Source organism: Vidua chalybeata, chromosome 28 (genome assembly GCF_026979565.1).
Source record: "Vidua chalybeata isolate OUT-0048 chromosome 28, bVidCha1 merged haplotype, whole genome shotgun sequence".
Taxonomy (NCBI): Eukaryota; Metazoa; Chordata; class Aves; order Passeriformes; family Viduidae; genus Vidua; species Vidua chalybeata.
The window spans coordinates 2,191,627-2,211,460 of NC_071557.1; the positions used below are offsets into that span (position 1 = coordinate 2,191,627).

General features: G+C 46.4%; 1 protein-coding gene and 1 long non-coding RNA gene across 6 annotated transcripts in view; one reads left to right on the plus strand and one right to left on the minus strand.

Moving 5' to 3' along the window:
• Positions 1 to 14,561, minus strand: LOC128801045 (uncharacterized). 3 transcript variants are annotated; one of them, XR_008435122.1, is made up of 5 exons: positions 14,407 to 14,561; positions 12,892 to 12,989; positions 11,780 to 11,980; positions 10,658 to 10,768; positions 1 to 146 (listed from the first exon to the last, which is right to left on the minus strand). It is a non-coding gene; the product is annotated as an uncharacterized LOC128801045 (long non-coding RNA). The 3 variants fall into 3 exon arrangements; XR_008435121.1 differs by lacking the exon at positions 1 to 146 and having other exon boundaries at positions 8,967 to 10,768; positions 14,407 to 14,559; XR_008435123.1 differs by lacking the exons at positions 1 to 146; positions 14,407 to 14,561 and adding an exon at positions 13,821 to 13,911 and having other exon boundaries at positions 8,967 to 10,768.
• ADAM28 (ADAM metallopeptidase domain 28) overlaps positions 14,212 to 19,834 on the plus strand; it is a 27,096-nt gene continuing 21,473 nt past the window's right edge. The window contains exons 1-2 of one of the 3 annotated variants that reach the window (XM_053966673.1): positions 14,212 to 14,229; positions 18,401 to 18,702. In XM_053966673.1, coding sequence (XP_053822648.1) covers positions 18,654 to 18,702 — 49 coding nt within the window. In that variant the 5' untranslated portion in view covers positions 14,212 to 14,229; positions 18,401 to 18,653. Of the gene's footprint in view, positions 14,230 to 14,323; positions 14,395 to 14,614; positions 14,671 to 18,400; positions 18,703 to 19,834 lie in introns of those variants that run through there. The other 2 variants (XM_053966672.1, XM_053966671.1) reach the window with 2 other exon arrangements.

The following is a 19,834-nucleotide window of genomic DNA, read 5'->3' on the forward strand; positions in this document are numbered from 1 at the left end:
AATGATGGGACAGATACCTGGCATGGGGACACCGAGGGGACCCAGCTGTGCCCTGCCCCTGTACACACCCTGAGTCACCCTTCTGACATTGAATGGCCAATGGAGAGAGGAGGTTTCACTTTGTTCTTTTTCCTGTTCTTGCAGACCTGCTGGAAGACACCACCTCTCATTAATTAATCCATACCCTCATTAATTAATCCATGCAATATCAAAACCAGAGCTTACAGTGAGGGCAGCCTGCACCCCTTCAGATCCCCTTCCACAGGTATTAACAGACAAAAAAAAGGCATTTTCAAGCCACCTCTGAAAGTACAAGCTCCAATCCTCAGTCCCCAAGGAAATCACCTGTCCCAACCTACTGAAACAGCTGAGCACTAACATGGAAAAATTGAATTATTTAGGTTGAAAAGACCTTTAAGGGGTTTGTACTGTAACCACACACTAATTGCTCAAAGGGGATTTTCTCTGCTCCAGTATTCCCTGTTCCTTGAGGCAGCTGAACCAAATATGAATAAGAAATTATTTAAATTTAATGTGATTTTCACACATTTCCCAAACGTAGTCCAACAGCTGTTCCAGGGAGGGTTTGTGGAACATGGGATCATCAGGAACCAGCAGTTCCTGTCTAGCCCTAATCAGCAGGTAATAAAAATGCTGTTAGAACTGAAATGCCAGTGACGTCTCGCTCACAGGACACTCCGGGACAGAGGGAGGGCTGGATCCCGAGCTCTGCCCTGCGCTCGCCTTTATCTCTGGTTTATGGCCTGGCACAGCTTTCCCACAGGAGCTGCCTCTGGATCCCTGCAAGTGTCTGAGGCTCACCCTGGGACAGTGGGAGGTGTCTCTGCCTGTGGGAGGGGGGGAATGGGATGAGGTTTAAGGTCCCTTCCTGAGGATTCTTTTGCTTCTTTTCTCTGCCAAGGTCAGGATTCAATCGGGACGGTTTTTCTTGTTGGACTCAGATGTTTATCAGTTCTAATCTATGTTACAGTCTCACAGACCCTGAGTTCTACAGCACTTCACTCCAACAAACTAAAAATGGATCCCTATTTCTCTCTACAAAGCATTTTAAGGATAAAATGTCCAATTAAGAAATGACACCTAAAATATTTTTACTTTTAACCCAATAACCAACCACCCATGCCCGCAATGTGACTTTTTTATCCAATTACACAAAACCACCCAAACCCATGGAGAAGGAGGTGAAGAAGAAGAAGAAGAAGAAGAAGAAGAAGAAGAAGAAGAAGAAGAAGAAGAGAAGAAGAAGAAGAAGAAGAAGAAGAAGAAGAAGAAGAAGAAGAAGAAGAAGAAGAAGAAGAAGAAGAAGAAGGTGTAGAAGAAGGTGTAGAAGAAGGTGTAGAAGAAGGTGTAGAAGAAGGTGTAGAAGAAGGTGTAGAAGAAGGATCAGCCTCCACCCCAAAACCTCCATCTTGCTTTATATATATTACTATAATCTAAACCCTTAAACTCTGAGTTTCCCACCCTGTGATGTCACACACTTCTATCCCAACTCCACCCCCACAATCCCAGTTCTGTCACTCCATTCTGGAAGCTTCTCCACGGCCTCAGGTCAAATGCAGAGCTCTCCTGGGGGTCAGTGTCTGTCAGCACAGAAAGTCTGAAATTCTCAGCAGCCAGGGTTCCAACGCCTTCCAACCCAAACCATTCCAGGAATCCAAGATTTTATGCTTTAAGGTAAACCCACTCTCCACAAAACCATTGAAGTTTGGAAATTCAGCTTTCTCTGCTTAAGTGTTACGGTGTTATGATACGATCCAAAGTTTGCCCTCAGCCAATGAATCCCTCCCTCTGTGCCTGAAATATCCCAGGGAGCAGAGACCTTTCCAGGGGGCTTTAAATCCCCCTGGGTAACAAGAAACCAGGAGCACCTGGGAAGTGACTTCTGTGCCATCAGCTGTCCCTGCTCAGCTCTGAGCGCTGTCACAGCCAGGGCACAGGAGCTTGGTGCTGCCTTTTGGGGCTACCTAAAACCAGAGGCCAGACAAAATTAAGGGAATAAAAAGCATTTCTATTTATTGAAGGGCCTTCAGGGACATTTAGGGCAAAGCCCCCCAGGGGCTACACCCAAAAATGGATGATGGGTCACGGGTTTCACACTTTTATAAGTTTGTTCCATTGGCATATTGGGGGTTAATTTTCCAATTCCAGCTTCAGGTGATGAAGTCATTGACCCCAAGTTTGCTGCCCCCACCTCACTTTTGTTTCCATCTCTGGGCCCTGAGGCAGTGAGGTGTCCTTGGTTGCCAGCCTGGAGAGGAATTGTTGTGTCTGCCCAAAAATGACAAAACCATTTTATTGCCAGGAGAAAATGGCCAGCCAAAGGGCTCATTTCTCCAGGGCGCTGGAAGGCTGAGGGAGTTGATGGTGATGGTTTGGGATGGGCTGGTGGGCAGTGACAGGATCTGAGAGAAAATATAAAAGCTGAAATCCTAAGGCATCACTCGGTGGCTCCTTGGCTTTTTCTAAGGGAACTGATTCACCTCTCTCCAACCCTGAGGTCACAAACCTCTCTTGGATTGACTCATCCCGAGGAGGTGCCCTCACCTTCTGTTGTGCAGGGTTTTTACAGCTCGTTCTCAAAGCCTCATGAAAAGCTTTGAAATAATCTCTCTTTCATCTCCTTTCCTCCCACATCCTTCCTCTCTCCCGACTGTTCTATTTTTAGCAGTCATTTCTCAGTGTTCCTGTTTTGTTCTCTCAGCCTTGCAATGGGTTTGGTGTCAGAAAATTTGCAATATTTAAGGGTGAGATGTGCAGGAAATCTGCTTTTCTGGAAGCACTAGGAAAAATATTAATCAAGAGTTAAAAACTTGGCATCCACTGAGAGTTATGGATACAGTGGAGCACAGTTACTTTTGTTCTTTCATCCTTGCAATAACCAACACTCCTAGAGTTTGCTGTCAGAAAATCTGCAATATTTAAGAGTGAGATGTGCATGAAATCTGCTTTTCTGAAAGGAAAAATATGAATCAAGGGTTAAAACCCTGGCATCTATTGAGAATTATGCATCTAATGGAGCACAATTTTGTTCTCTTATCCTTGAAACAGGTGACAATTTTAGGGTTTGCTGTCAGAAAATTTGCAATGTTTACATGTGAGATGTGCAGGAAATCTGCTTTTCTGAAAGTGCCACGAAAAATATGAATCAAGGGTTAAAAACCTGGCATGAGTTGAGAATTATGGATACAGTGGAGTACGATTACTTTTGTTCTTTCATCCTTGCAATAACCAAGACTCCTAGAGTTTGCTGTCAGAAAATCTGCAATATTTAAGAGTGAGATGTGCATAAAATCTGCTTTTCTGAAAGTGCCACAAAATTATATGAATCAAGGGTTAAAAACCTGGCATCCACTGAGAATTACGGATACTGTGGAGTACAATTACTTGGTAATTGGTACTGGTAAAATTACAATTTTTTTCTGTCATCCTTGCAATAACCAACACTCCTAGAGTTTGCTGTCAGAAAATCTGCATTATTTAAGAGTGAGATGTGCATGAAATCTGCTTTTCTGAAAGGAAAAATATGAATCAAGGGTTAGAACCCTGGCATCTGTTGAAAATGACGGATAAAAGTGAGCAGGTATGCTGGCAAACAACAGCAATGGGATCTCCTGCATCAACAACAGCAGAGCTGAGCTGTCAACAGCAGAATTTCTCATTGAAGGACAGCAGGGTGACAAAAAGGAGAATGAAATGTCCTGTACTTCTTTCCTGCCCCCCCAGGAAAACGGGCAGCGCTGTCAGACACCCAAAATGAGGAAACCAGAGACAATTGCCCAAGATGCAGGGAGGGTAAAGTAAACAAGATTCTTCTTGCCATAATAAGTGCTGACTTCAAGGGGTATTAAAGGAGCTATTCAAGCCCAATTCCTCGTCTCCGTTCAAGAGGAACACGGAGATGCCACGGGACACAGGTGTCCCTTGTTCTCCTCTCACCAGGGATAATCCTGCCCTGGGCCAGGGGCTGCAGGTGGGTCTGAGCCTGTGGTGTGGGGATGGGAGCAGATCAGTACAGCTGGGAGCAGCAAAACCTCCTCCTTACACAAAGTCCTCCCGGGAACGTTTCAGCCGCGATTCCTCCGCACTTATTCGGACTCAGCGCCTTTGATGACGCAAATCTGGAGTCAGTGGCTTGGAACCAGCGAGGGGAATTAGTCAGCAACGTGAAACCTGGCACAGCTCAGCCTCACAGCCCGGGCTGCAATCAATCCTTATCTTAAGGACTTTATAAAAATGTTTGTAGCTGTGGAGAGCGGGGACCTGGCTTTGTTCACTCTCTGCCATCACTTCAGCTTCTCCCCCTGGGCTTTTCCTCTGTTTCACCTTGTCCTGCTCCATGGTGAACAAAGCCCTGTGTGAAAGGGAAGCTTTCACAGTCTGGAGTGCTGTTCAAAATATTTGCAAGAGTAAATTTCAGTTTTGCAAAACTTCTCTGAAGCGCTTCAGCCACACTGAAATCCTCACATTACATCAATTTCTAAATTTTTAACAGCATGATGTGCTGAGAAGCCTGAAATGCCACTGTCACTTCGGGGCACGAGAAGGATGATGTGGCCTCTGAATCACTCCTAATTCTCCTAATTCCTGCTCCACTCAGTAAAACTTGGCTTGTCCTCCTTGGCTTTTAGGCTCTGCATTCCCAGGGAACTCGGCGAGTGATCCCTGCTGATCCTCACTCCCAAATCCCCCCTGGGACCTGCCCCTGGAATTCAGCACCAATCCCAACGTTATCCCCTCCACAGCCCATCCCCTTAGCTCTGGCATTGCTTGGCTCTTCTGTTTCCCACCTTGTAAAACAGATTTATTCACATTTATGCAGCTTTTAAAATGGCTTGGCCAGCCTCATGCAATTAATCATTTACTAAACTGCTAATTGAGGTAGCTCAGCCTGAGTGCTCTGGTGTCACAGGGAAAATGTCAATGTCTCCAAAACTGCTTTAAATGTCTTTACAGGCTGCAGCCTGCTACCAAAGTCTCACATGTGGTGTCTCCTGGGTAAAACATGGAGTTTGGTGCTCAGCTGGTTGTTCTTGGATGAAAAACATGGATGGGTGAGGGAGAAATTCAGAGATGCTCACAGAAAGGATTGAACACACATTCCTGATCAGAAGTAAATTGCTATTTATTCTATTTTTGCCCTAGAGATGAGAGCTTTCAGGTTGAAAATGATGAATCCCTTCTCTGTGTGCACCTGTTCTCATCCCTGGGCACCTCCAAGCACAGGTGTGTGTCCCCCTGTGTGTCCCCAAGGCTCCCTGCCACCTCAGCTTTGTGCCAGGGTGGCACCAGTGCACAGACAGGGAAAAAATGGTTGTAATTCAGATATTTCCCCTCAGAGAGTGATGAAAAAAGCTCAGTTTATGTGAGAAAAGAGCAGAATGTGAGTGAGAAAGGGAGGGAAGGTGCCTTTGTGTGCCCCTGCCACGTATGGGAGCAAGGACTGGGAAGGAAACATTCAGGAAATGCATCCCAGCCCCCAAAAAGTGGATTTTTAGGGACCTGCTGTTGCCATCTGGGTGGGTGTGCCCATGGGCAGTGGTTGTGAGGACGAGGCAGGAGCACAGGACACCAGACTGGAACAAAAAGTTCTTGAATGCTTTGTGCCCTACAATAACTCCACCCATTCCTTAAAGTTTTGGAAGGATAAAATCCAGAGGTTCAGTTTAAAAAGGGCACAGAAGTGGGGTTTACAGTTTAAGATTTTAACAAAAAGAATGACAGATACTGACCTCTATGACCTCACTATTTCTTGACAAAACTTTTCCAGGGAATTATAAATCCAAAGAAACTCTAACCAGTGCAAATAACAACGAGGTGGCAGAGAACTCATGGCCCAAATTTTTGGCCAGTGCCGCTGTCATGGCAATTTGCTCTCAGCACTGATTTTCTGAGCTGTGCTGAGTAAATTTCAGATATTTCAAATATCACCTGCTGAGGCTCAGGTTTGCTGTGGTTCAAACAGGGGCACACGTGGTGGCTGGGGACACGCTGCAAGCTGTGATCCATATCCCATCAAATCCATTCAGACAGGGCAATTTACTGGATAAACTGCAGGACAAACAGAGCTGTTTGGAGAAGTCGTTATCTTGGCAGTTCTCTGAGTGACCTGCCTGCCCATTTCCCTCCCATCACAGGCTGGCTGCCATTCCAAGGGGGTTTATCAGGGCAAGCTGGCAGTAGGATGAGGTTTCTAGGGTAAGTCCAGGTCAGGTGAGCTCCACTGCCTGTCCAGGGCCCAGGACAGGCACTGGTGTAACTGGTGCCTGCTGGTGCAGGGCTTGCCCGTGGGCAGGGATGGCCTTGCAGGTCACTGAGGGCTGCAGCATTCCCTGGAATGCCGGGCTGCAGCAATGTGTCTGAACAACTCGGTGTGCACCAGCCGTGCCGCCTGTCACTGCTCCTATCAGAATTTGCTCAGGACGCTGGAATTCATCAAGGTTGCTAAGACATAAACTGTGCTAAAATAAGAACGAAGAAGCTGAGAAATCAAATACCAGGATTGCAAGAACTGGATAACAGGGGACTGTGAAAGACCTGGACTGAAACCAGTCACAGATGCTGAGAAATGGAGGCAGAAAATGAGGGAGCAAGGCAAAGGCACCAATCAAGCAGTGTAATCCTAGTAGTTTGTAGAATCTGTAAAAGTGTGTGCAATGTAAACAATAAACGGCTTCTGCTTGATCTTATTGGTCACTTGTGTAAGAGTCCTGGATTTCCCACACCAGATCCAGCTGCACAAGGTCAAAAATGGGGGAAAATAATCAATGGTGCTCAACCTGCCCCAATCTGAGGTGATGTTCAGGCCAGGCTGGAGCTTGGAGCAGCCTGGGCCAGTGGGAGGTGTCCCTGCCCGTGGCAGGGGTGGCACTGGATGGGCTTTGAGGTCCCTTCCAGCCCAAACCATTCCAGGATTCCATGACATTTCTGCCCTAATGGGTGTAAAAAAGGACCAGGAGCAGCCAATGTCCCTGCAGGGACGTTCCTGCTTTGTTTATGGGATAAACTGCCATGGATTCACTCTCCAGACGTCACCACGGGCACAGAGCTTTCTCACACCCTTCACACAAAAGCTTTTGTTTGAATTTTCCATTCTTACGGAGATGCTGAGCACAGACAGCGCTTGGCATTGTTCACTGGAGCTCCTGCTCTTCCAAGGACAGGCTTTTCCTTTCCTCAGGATACAGGTGGGGTGCCAGGGCAGGAGATTACTCAGAACATGACAGTAACACCAACAAAAAGCTCATTATGTGAGGTTAAAGGGAAATGTTTAACCCTGGGCTCTTTCCCCTCTGTGTCCCTGCTGGTCAGGGAATAATGACAGAGAAATCAACTCTTAATTCAGGTTCATCCACCACTCCCTGGGAGCAGGAGTGTCCTGAGAGCTCTGGATTGATCCAGGCTGCTCTCTGCAACCAGATTTTGTGCTGAGGGGGGTCAGGCTCTTCTAGGAGATGATGGGACAAGGAGAAGTGTGGGATACTCACGCTTACAGTGTATTGTAATTAGGAAATATTTGGCTTCTGATTGTGATGGTGTGAATTGTAACATCTGTATTGTCTCACCCTTCTCATGAGACTGAAAATGGAATAAAAGCTTTTAAAACGCCTCTCAGTTGCCCCATGTCTAGGTCAGAAAAGTGTTTAATCCAACAAGAAGCAGCCTCCAGTTGTGCCAGGGGAGTTCAGGCTGGGCATTAGGAAAAATCTCTTCACTGAGGAGAAGTTTAGCCTGGCCCAGGGTGGTGCTGGAGCCATCAAAATGAGCAGATGTGGAGCTTTGGAACAACTTGGAGTCGTGGAACTTTGGAACAGGGATTTGGGCAAAGCTTGGGTGGGATGATCCTGGAGGTCATTTGCAGCCTTGGTGACTCCGCACCACCAAACTGCTCCTCCAGCAGTGACAAAAACACCTCCAAGGAGCAGAAACCAGAGTGTCACCCTGTTCTTTTAAAAGTTTTAAAATTCCTTTGAAAGTTTTCTATACCTTCTGATGTTTACATACTTCTGCTAGAATTCTCACACGCTGTTCATGTAAATAATGATTGTTTTGCGTTCTCCTTTGTAAGAAGAGAGAATTGATGGACTGTTGGTTTGACCAGTGTGGTTGGAGAGGTGGCAATTTCACCTCCAATCCACTGCCACTTTTAGAATTCTATATATTACGAGGTCAGAAATAAAACTTCCTTTTTTCCTTTTACATCTAAAGTGAATGCGTGAGTTATTTCATGCCCCAGTGCGACACCAGAGAATTTAGAGAGCTCCGTGGTTGGGAATTACACCTCTGGCTGTCGCAGAAAGCAGTGGGAGTTGGGGATGAAAAATCACATCGGTTTTCCCAAATATGGATAAAAAATACCCAGAAGATCCATCTTTTCCACCATCCCTTGGCTTTTCCCACTTCGGTTCCATGCTGGCCCCTCCTCAGGGGCTGTCCCAGATCAGCCCCTTTCCCAACATGACCAAAGTCCAGTTCTTGGTGCCTGGCTCCCCTCTGGGCTCAGCCACAGCAATTCCCTTGAAGGGTCCCAGTGCCACATCCCCGGATCTGAGGAATTGCCATAACAAATCCCGACCCTTGATTGCAAATTCTCCTGAATGATGACAGCCACAAGGGTTAAACACACAGAGGAACTTTTGCTGACGCTGTTTCATCACATGCAGTAGAATTTCATACTCAGGAAATTTTTAAAGTGGTTTTTTTTTGCTTTTAAAATGCAATAAACATATATATAAAAAGTTAAATGCAATATAAATATAAAATAAAGTGCAAAATAAATCAAAGCTTATACTGAGGAATAAAGTCCTATGAGTTATTTATGTATTAAAGAGTAAGAACCTATTGCAATTCAACAAAACAGAATTTCCTCTGATATTTTTTCACTTTTATTCACGTCCTTATTGACTCACCCTGGAATCTTTAATGAAATTGGGTGCCTGTAACATGAATAAACAATATAAAATTTTTATTCACTTTTTCCCCTGTTCCATAGCTGACAAGAGTCCTTAAAAGTTACAGGGTTCATTTAGTAAGTGCTTGGGCAAGTGCATCTCCAAACATCTTATTCCTGAATATTTCTTTCTCATTAACTCTGTTTTACCACTTCATGGCACCAGGAAATGTGGAAATAGAGCAAAATCAGCTTTTCTTGGAGCATTCTGGCACCTTTAGCCCAAGACTGCCCAAAGCCAAGATGCTCAGAAGAAAACCAAAATATTTTTCTAAAAAAATATTTGCCTGAAGTTTTATGAAATTTTAAAAAATAAAAAATCTGGCTTCAGATTTGTAACGTTAAAAGCTTCCAAGGTTACTGTGTCCTTCTTACATTTTTATGATTGAAAACAAGAGGGAAAAAAACCACATTAATTTTGGTGGGAATCAGATCCAAGCTCAGAAATCTCTTCCTGATCTATTTTAAGAAAGGAGCTTGGAAATGTTTAACCCAGAATGGCCGCAGGCACAAAGGCAGAGATTGCCTGGGGTATTTGCTCAGGGGTTTAATCCTCTCTGGGCCATTCTCCTCCTCTCTTATCAACACAGACACACCAGGAAGGCTCCAAAAGTTGGCTCTGGATTCCAACTTAGGTTGAGGAGCCACAGGTTCAAGTTCACAGCAGAATTTCAGGGTTTTTTTTGGGGGTTTGTTTTAAAGTTTCTTTGGTTGGTTTTGATATTTCTTTGGTTTCTTTGGATATTTTTTTGGTTTCTTTAGATATTTCATTCTGTCTTCCTGTACAAGTCAAAGCCCACTGAATCATGGAATTGTTGAGGCTGGGAAAGACCATTAAGATCAAGTCCAGCACCACATCCCCCAGTGCCACATCCACACATTTTTGTAATTTTTCCAGGGATGGGGACTCTACCACCCATTCCAGGGCTTTCCAACCCTTTCCATGAAGAAATTTTCCCTAATATCCAATCTAAGCCTCTCCTGGGGCAACTTGAGGCCATTTCCTCTCATCCTGACACTGTTTCCTGGCTGCACCCTTCTTCTGGAATGTTCTCCATAACCCTTCCCCTGAGCTGGCAATGCCAACAGGACCAGTTCATAGGCTGGATGTGAAAAATGAGCTTTTTGGATGTGAGAAATTCATCCTTGGCAGCAGGAAACCCTTAAAAAGCTCAGTTTAGGGATGGTGGTGGCACCAAGGGAACAAGTGTCCAAAAAGCATCCAAAAAGTGTCCAAAACTCAAGCAAATTTGTAGGAATGGTGGGATTTGGTTGAAGCTGAGATTTGGTGATCTTGGAGGTCTTTTCCAACCTTTTTGATTTGATTCAAAGTTCCAAATCCAGGAGAGCCTCTGCCGTTCCTCCTTCAGAGCGGTGCAAATTCAAAGCCACCCCTGCTTTGGACTGGAAGCAGCGGGAAAGGAATTCCTGAGGTTTTCTCTCTGCTTTTTATTAATGCTTTTATGGGTGTGTTAGACCAGGATTAGCAAACACCCCAAGATCTCCGCCACTGTTTGCCAAGCCCAGTGATTGCTGACAGCACCTTCATCCAGAGCAGGGATTTGGGAATCTTTCCTGCTGCTGTCAGAACCTCAAACAAATGAGCTGAGGGAGAGTGGTGGCTTTACAAAGCCACGGCCACGAGCTGGGATAAAACAAGGACAGACAATGACAGCACGAGCCACTGACCTTGGAATTCCTGCCATGGAGCACATGGAATATCTCCTGCAGTGCTGGTGAGATGTGTGAAGCTGGAGTGAAATTCCTGCCTTCTCTTTGAAATCCTTCATTAACTCTACCCTGTAAAAACAGTGTTCATTGTTTTCTCCAATGAAACAGCAAAAATAACAGGAAAAAAAATGGATTTGCAGCTCAAAAGCAACCAGGTCATAAATTTGGTATTCTGTAAAACTGGCCAAATCAATTAAATGCTTTTAGAAGTTTGTTTTCTCCATTTAATTTTCAGAATTTTGTCTTCTGCAGGTAATAAGTGGGGAGGAGATTTTCTTTGGAGTGTCCCTGTGCACACTTGGGCTGGCTCTCAGCACAGGCACTCTTTGGACAGGCTGGTTAAAAACTGCTTCTGTACCCACAGCACTTTAAAGCAGTCTTTGCTTTGCCTCCAATTAAAATACTCCAGCTGGCCAAAAGTCACAGGGAAAGCAAGAAAAGCTGGTAAATATATTTTGGCTGAATGACATCCATTAAGTCCTGGCTTTCTTCCAGCTTAGAAAGTAAAATAAAGGCAAAAGCTGCAAAGTTTTTGATTCTCTGACAGGGCAGGCCAGTGGAATAACCTCCTGCTCCTCTCTGGACATGTGGCTGTGGAGAGCCACCACAGGATTTTGTCACCTGCCAGTCTCTTGCCCCCAGAGTGTCCCCCCAGGGCTGGCTCCTGTCACCTGTAGACCTCCCACATCTCTGTCATGGCAGTTCCAGAGCCACAGCCCAGCCACAGCAGGGCAGGGGTGACTTTTCCTCCCAGCACCTGGTTCCTTCATGCCCCTTTGCCAGTTTCACAGAATCACAGAATCAGAATCAGAGAATTAGTGGGTTGGAAGAGACCTTCAAGATCATCGAGTCCAACCCAGCCCCAGCACCTCAACTAAACCCTGGCACCCAGTGCCACATCCAGGCTTTGTTAAACACATCCAGGGATGGTGGCTCCACCACCTCCCCAAGCAGACAATTCCAGAACTTTATCACTCTTTCAGTAAAAAACTTTTTCCTAACATCCAACCTCAATTTCCCTTTGCTGTTTCCCTTGCTTGTGCTGTTTCATGGGTAAAATCCTGCTGCAGGAAAACCCACCTGCAGCAAGAGGCACAGCCTGGAGCAGGATGGAACCAGAAGGCTCCCAGTGCCTGGGAATGGCAGCCTGGTCCCCATCATATGACAGGAACATTCCTCAGACAGATGAAACTCGAGAGCTCTGCTGTTTGTCTCGCAGTCTCACTTCTTTTCTGGCTGATTTGGATCTGGAAATATTCCATCCTCTGGCCAGGGGCTTATCTGATGGAAGACAACAGTGCGTGGAGTGAGCAAACAGGGCTGAGCTTGGCCTTTGTTCCTCCTCTGGTGCCCGGGGCCTGTCCTGCTCCCAGGGCACGGGGACGTGGCCCAGGAACGTGAGCCACAGAAACCAGTTCTGATCACAAGGTGAGGCATCACTTTCTGTGGGTGTTTGGATTCCAGGAGCTGTCCCTGTAGAACTGATCCCTCCATGGCCAAATCTCTACTCATTTACCTTCATTTCTCACCTACTCCACTCAAGGACTTCTCTTCTCGTCTCCTCTCGTCTCCTCTCGTCTCCTCTCGTCTCCTCTCGTCTCCTCTCCCTCTTCTCCCCCTTTCCCCTTCCCTTCCCTTCCCTTCCCTTCCCTTCCCTTCCCTTCCCTTCCCTTCCCTTCCCTTCCCTTCCCTTCCCTTCCCTTCCCTTCCCTTCCCTTCCCTTCCCTTCCCTTCCCTTCCCTTCCCTTCCCTTCCCTTCCCTTCCCTTCCCTTCCCTTCCCTTCCCTTCCCTTCCCTTCCCTTCCCTTCCCTTCCCTTCCCTTCCCTTCCCTTCCCTTCCCTTCCCTTCCCTTCCCTTCCCTTCCCTTCCCTTCCCTTCCCTTCCCTTCTCTCTCTTTCTTCTCTTTCTTCTTTCTTCTCTTTCTTTCTTCTCTTTCTTTACTTTCTTTCTTTCTTATCTTTTTTCCCTCTCATTTTTCTTTTTCCTTTATAACCAGTTTTCTCTCAGGTGCTCGGAAACAACACAAAATCATCAGTGGAGGCCTTAGGCTGCCTCATTGAAGAGAAGACTTAGGGCCTGAGAACAATTCCTTATGCCACTACAAACTTCCTGTGAGGCTTTGAGGCCTTAGTCCCGACCTCTCCAAAGTCCTGTTCCAGTAAACCAGGATTAAATACCTGCCTTAACTCACCGCCTGTCTTTGGACAGCTTGCAGCCTCTTTGGGAAAAGGAATGTTCAGATCAGGACTCAGGTCTGCCAGCTCCCAACCTTCACAGCCATCAACCAGGCTTCAAAAACAACAGGGACCAGGAGATTCAATCAAACAAACAAACAAACAAACAAATAATCCATTTGAGTTTTTTCTCTTTGCTTTTTCAGTTTTACATTTCTCATGTTTTTTTTTTTTCAATATATATTTTGCTTTCATTAGAGTTGCTCTTATAGAAACATCAAACCAGCAGCTCAGTAAAAAGGCAAACCAGCAAACCCAGCTGGGAGACACCTCCCTGAGTCCGTGTCCCCTCTCAAGGGGTGAAGCTCATCCTGAGCTCAGTCCCACACAGCCCAAAGCTCTGGTTCAGGAGCTTCCTCCAGGCTGGGTGGGCACTGCAGAGAACCCCACCCCATCTGAACATACAGTTCCCTCATCCCTAAGATGGGAATACTCCAACAGGCCAAAATATTCAAATTCACCCCATTGTCCAAGTGGTTTAAGTGTTTCTTTTAAGTGTATAAAGCTTTACATTAAAGGTGGGTACTGTTAGTCTGGGGTCTGGTTTTTATTAATAAGAGGGAGGTGGGAGGGAGGCCTAACTGCATTTGCACCTGCTCAGTGCCCTCTGATCTTAAAATCCTGCAATGTTTGGGCTGGAAGGGACCTTAAGATCATCTTTTTCCACCCTGTGCGGGCAGTGACAGCTTCCACCATCCCAGGGTGCTCCAAGCCCTGTCCAGCCTGGCCTTGGACACTTCCAGGGATCCAGGGGCAGCCTCAGCTTCCCTGGGCAAGGTGTTCCCAAGATCTCACAGGACCGTGTCAAGGAATCCCCGGGGTGACTCAGGTGCTGTCCCACCCCACCATGGACACCTGGACCTGAAGGGTTCTTTTCCTCAAGCACCTTCTCTGCTGGTCCCAAGCAGAGAGCTGGTGGCTCCCTGTCCACAGGGGGATTTTGGTCGCTGATTGCAATGGCAGGAAAAGCCTCGTGCTGCAGAGGGAGCCCAGGCTGGACAGACACTCCTTTGTTCTGTTCTGGCCTCGAGCACGGGCCGGGATGACTCAATGAAGTGATCTCTGTTTGCTCTCGGTGTGTGGGAAGAGCGGAGTCCGTGGGGCTGGAGACTGAGATTACCCAGGTGAGAGGGTTCTGCTTCCCCTTTCTTGTTTGCCAGGACACAAAACACCGCGTGCCCTGGGCTGCTCTCCTGAGTTCCTGTGAGGGGCCGGAGAGCAGCTCAGGGCCTGACTCAGGCAGAGCCACACGTGGGGAGAAAGCAGCGGCAAAGACTTCCATGGGCAATATGGGGGTGAGAGAGGGAGAGGATGGGCACAATCGTGGAATAATCTGGGTTGGAGTGACATTAAAGCCCATCCAGTGCCACCCCCTGCCATTCCACCGTCCCAGGGTGCTCCAAGCCCCGTCCAGCCTGGCCAGATTCGCCTCATGAAGGCCAAGGGTTGGATCCACTCAGGTGAGGCCTCACCTGCGGAGGTGCTGCAGCCCTGGGTCCAGCACAGGAAGGACCTGGAGGTGTTGGAGAGGGTCCAGAGGAGGCACCAGGGTGATCAGAGGGATGGAGTGGCTCTGCTGGGAGGGCAGGCTGGGACAGCTGGGATTGTTCACCTGCAGAGGAGAAGCCTTGGGGTGGCCTTCCATGATTAACTGTAGGGGCCTACAGGACAAGGAGAGACTATTGACAGGGCCCTGGAGGGCAGGAGAAGGGGAAATTACTTCAGGCTGATAGAAAGTAGGTTTAGATGGGGTATTTGGAAGAAATTCCTCCCTGTGAGGGTGGGGAGGGGCTGGGATGGAATTCCCAGAGGAGCTGGGGCTGCCCCTGGATCCCTGAAGTGTCCAAGGCCAGGCTGGAGCAGCCTGGCACAGTGGGAGGTGTCCCTGCCATGGCAGTGGGTTTGGAGCAGGATGATGTTTAAAGTCCCTTCCAGTCCAGACCATCCCATGGTTCTGGGTCTGCCCACACCCCTCTGAACTCTGAGAACGTGGCCAGCAGAGCCCTGGTGGATTCTAGCCAGCAGAGAATTGTGCTCAACCCCACGTAGGAGCAGGCAGAATTAATTCCCTGTCCCTTGGGAAAAGGGAGCCAGCCCTCACGTAGGACCAGGATAAACAATACCAGAAGCAGCACCTGCAAAAAAAAAAGGCTCCTTAATTCACTATGATCTGCTTTGTCACTTGTGCTGTGGAGAACATTAAACAGCTCGGACATGTGCACACAATTACACAACAGGGGCCACGGCCAGAAATGAGCTGCAGGTGTGTTCTGAGGAGAATTCAACCTTCAAAAAAATCACTTTATTCGAGTTAAGAACTTACAAGAAGTTCATGACTCTTGAGAAATCCATGGCAAGGTCCCGTGCCTTCAGTTAACTCCCTGCAGCCTGCAGTGCTTGGAGCTGCACAGCCTCCATCACCCTGGGGCAGGATAATTAAACAAAACGCAGCTAACGAAGGGGGAAGATGAAGTAACTGATTTTTGGCCTTTCATTTCAAAGAAAAGGGAAGGAAGGAAGGAAGCCACACACTTGTAACACCAAATATGTCTGTGATCTTCTCATGGCAAAAAGTGCTGCCGAGATGTAAAATATTTGTGAGGTTTCATTAGTCAGGCTCAGATGACAGACTGTGACCTGATTAAATACACAGCAAAAATAACTCAGCTGGTGCTTACTAAGGTAGTTTGAATCATCATTTCAGTGAGAAAAGATTATATTTACTTTATATTAAAGCCTGGTAGTACAAACAGAGCCAGTGTTGCATTTAAGCTGAGGAGCAGGTAATGAACAGCTGGAAGGGAAAGAACTTTTCCAAACACTCAGGTCAAAAACAACCATTGGATCATTTCCTTCAACAGAACCCCAGAAAGCAAAACACTGAGGGCTGGTCGTTGAGGAAAAGGAGGATTATTCACTTTGGGAATGTGTGAGACAACAGAGGCAAGAACAAGGGAAAGCTTTATGTAAAGAAGAGGTTTTAAAGAGGAACGGAGCTTATCCAAGAGCGGATCCAAGGTCCTGGAAGGCCACAGAGAGTGTTCTGTTGACTCCAATGGGTTTTGGATCTCTCTGGAGGTGGAGAGGAAGGATGGGGCTCCAGGGAGAGGCAGGTTGTGGGGACACTGGAATGCAGCTGGGAATAGACAGAGGAAGCCAAGGGGAGCAAAGGGCTGGAACACAGAGGTGAAGCCATGTGCTTTTATTTGTACTCTGGAGAAAAAGAACCTGCAGGAGGGCTTGGGCTGGAGCTGGGAGAAGGGAATGGAGGCAGGAGGAAGGCAGGTGACTGAGCAGTGATGCAATAGAGCTGTGGCTGCCTGTGCAGTCCCACATCCCTGCCTGTGCTCCCAGAGGAACAGGATGTGGTGTTGGGGCAGAGCTGCTGAGCAGTGCTGGGGTGGATGGGGGCAGCAGAACCAGGAGCAGAACCAGGCACAATCCTGGCCCTCAGCTGCTAAGCTCTGTCTCAGGGGTGGCTGAACGTGGGTCAGCTGGAGGAGACTTTGGTTACTCCTGAAAATCCCTGTTTGGTGCTTCAGTGCCTTTCCAAATCTTGTTCAGCACGAACTTCGGGACAAGGCAGAAGCAGAGGAGTGATTCACGCCTGGATTTGTCCTGAGCTCTGCCAAGTGCTGCCCATACAACTCTCCTTTTACTTCCAATCCAGGCAGGACTTGTGCAGATCCTCAGCGTGGGGATGCAGTTCACCCTTTGCTTCTTTCTTTTAATTGCTCAGGGAGCACTTGGGTCAAACCCACCAATATTCAGTTACTAGATGTTGAGACAAACTTGCCCTCCAATTTTACCCCGTAGGAACATGAAAACTGCTCACTTGGACTTTGCCCAATTGTTTAGTGGACTAAAAAAACCCCAAGCCAGATGAGACCTCAGGGAGACCTCTGTGAGCACCTCCAGGGGAAGAAGCCAGGATCAGATTATTCCAGAATCGCTGAAGCGAGGGCCGAAACATCAAAAGCTTCTCCAGTCACTACAGGAAATTACATCCCATTTCCTTTCAAGTCTCCCCAAGATCTTCATCACCTCACATTCCCTTCTTCCTGCCAGCCCTGTGTTGGGATGGAACTCTCCCTTCCATCCTGCTGGAAAGCACAGCTTATTAAGAGCATTAACTCTGAAGATGGGGGGTCACACATCATTTTCACGTGCGTCATGCTGAGAGAATGAGCTGAGATCAACGCTTGGCCAGCAGCCACTTGTTTTTAAAACCAGTTGTTCACAGTTATTTCTCTTAATTATTTATTTTTTTTGCAAGGCAAGGATGCAGTCCAAGAATGCCCAGCTTATTTTTAGTCATAGAACATTTAAAACACTGAATTGTCCATCTTTCATCTGCACAGAATTTAAAAGGCACCAAACTAAATTTCATGACACAGCTCCTGTCTGATTTGGAGCAACTCAGATGAGCACCTGAGCAGGGAGATGTCCAAATCCTGCATGAATTCTTTCCCTGGAGGCCGCTTTCCTAACCTGCGATGGCAACATGAGTTGAAATATTTGACTGAAGTGTTGCAAACAAGCAGCTGCCAAAAGTTGTTATCAATTAACACCATCCTACACTTAACAAAAGCCCAAACCCATCTGTTTGCAGCTCCCAGTCTGTCTCAGAACGTCTGGAGATTGGGCAAAAATCTAAGGGGAAAGTTTGACTGAAAAATGCTCAAAAAATCAAAACTTTTCAACAGAGAAATAGTTATTTACTAATGCTTATATGAGAAGAGTAATGGCAGTAAAATTCTCCTGTGGATATAATTCCCCTGTAGATGTATGCAGATATATTTACTCATTTATAAATTAACATAAATGATGAATATATAAATTACTTTGTCATGTTTCTTGCTGACACTGCCATATATGAATATAAATTTATATCCAGATGATCCACCCCAGTTCTCTGTACTCTGTAACCCCTATTTTAACCCATGAAAAGTTCACCTGCTCTAAAGCAGTTCTGTATTGACACCTGTAGCCTGAGCAATTTTATCACTCCTTTGTTACAGCTGACTGAGTCAATGGGGTCCTTTTCTGGCAGAGATTTTTGGAATATTATTGGACAGAGCTCACCTGGATCTTTCACTGCTCTGCCTCCTCCATTGAATCACCCGGGCCTGAAGCAAACATTACTAACAGAGATGACAGGGCAGCAAAGGCTCTGCTCGGTGTTTATTCTGTCAGTGAGTCACTGAGCAGATTCAGGGGTAAATACCCAGAATTAAAGCACAGCTTCGCCCCCAGCCCTGCTGACCTGTTTTACCCCAAACGTCCTGGGGACTCTCCCATTCCTTGACATTCCACTGGTTTTATTTTGGCTTTTATCAGCCAGGCCATGAATAGATGGAATTAGGACCAGCCCAACCATTCTATAATTCAATGACAGCTCCAATCTCCAGATTTATTGATTTATTGGTTTATTGGTGTTAATCATTTTCTTTTCCCCATTTTTAGGGAAGCCAATCCAAAGCAGCGATTGATCCCTGTCCCGATGCTTGGGGCACAAACCCAGCAGCAGGAACTCCCCTTGCTGTAACACTCTGTGACTTGGGTGTTGTGCAACACCTTGAGCAAACACTTCCTCCTGCAGGAGCAGGAATAAAGCTGAACCCGTCCTGCTCTCAGTCCCAGCCCAGAGCAGCTCCCGGGCAGGGCCACGCTGGGATCGCCACATTCCCACCCCAGGGAGCCTTGATCACCCCAGAGCATGAAAATCCTCCTCATCTCTGCTCTTCTGCTGCATCTCCTCCAACAAGGTACTGCACTTTTTGGTTTAGTCCTTTACCATTTTTGCTATGGATAATGCTCTATGAAGTTTTAATTATTAACTGGTAGATAATAGGGAGGAACAGCCAGTTAAAGAAATGGAGTCAGGGATATTTGGGGTTTTCTGTTCAAAGCAATTCTCTGTAATTCTTTAGTTAGAGCAGCATTTATTTGTTTGAAAAGTGGCCATAAATTGCCTAAAGACCCACAACTGGTTGGTTTTGTGAGCCTCTAAAGCAATACTTACCCTACAAGTGAGAGGCCAATTCACCCAATCACACCAATTTATCAGCATTTTGGCCATAAAATAACAGATTTCTGTATGAATTCAATTACAACATTACCTGATTTAAAGTACTGATCACCCTTTATTTGTCTGAATAATACTTCAAGTTATATTCACGTGACTCCACCTGAGCAGACCCACTTTTTTGTTTTTTTTTCCCCCACAATTTCTTTTAATTCCTGTCAACAAGGAATGGAATTTTTCAGGGCTTGGCCTGCACAAACATGTAAAGGATTTATATCCAAAATCAAACATACAGTTAGCATTCAGGCACAAATCTATAATTTGTTTTTTTGCACAGAATATCTGAAAATGTGCACACCACTAAGGGGTGTTATTTTTTTACCTTGACAAAACCACAATTTCATTGTCAATAAAATCCTCCCTAATGATTCTTTTGCTGTTTGAGGCCCTTGGAAAAGCACACAATTATTTGTTCCTTATTGCAAGTTGTTGTACGAGGCCCAAGGAATTTCTTTCCTCCTTCAAGCTGGAGACAAAGCCTGAAGGTAGCAAAGACAATGCACTGATTAAGAAACTCCCTCGAAGAAAGGATTCATTCCAAACAAAACCAACCAGTTTTCCTCGAAATTCTGTCTGGATCAGACTGTGGGGAAGGGATGAGTTTAGTCCTGAGCCTCCCTTTAAACATTGCCTTAACTTGAACTCTCTGGGCTGGAGTTGCACAAAGGGTGTGGAGAGATAAAATTAGGGATCTCTGTTCCAAGAGGCCTGAAATATTCCTGGGATTTCTGCAAGGACACACTTGAGGCCTGTGAAGAGATATCTGAAAAGCAGCAGATTTTTTGGAAAATAAACCTAATTAATTGCTAAAA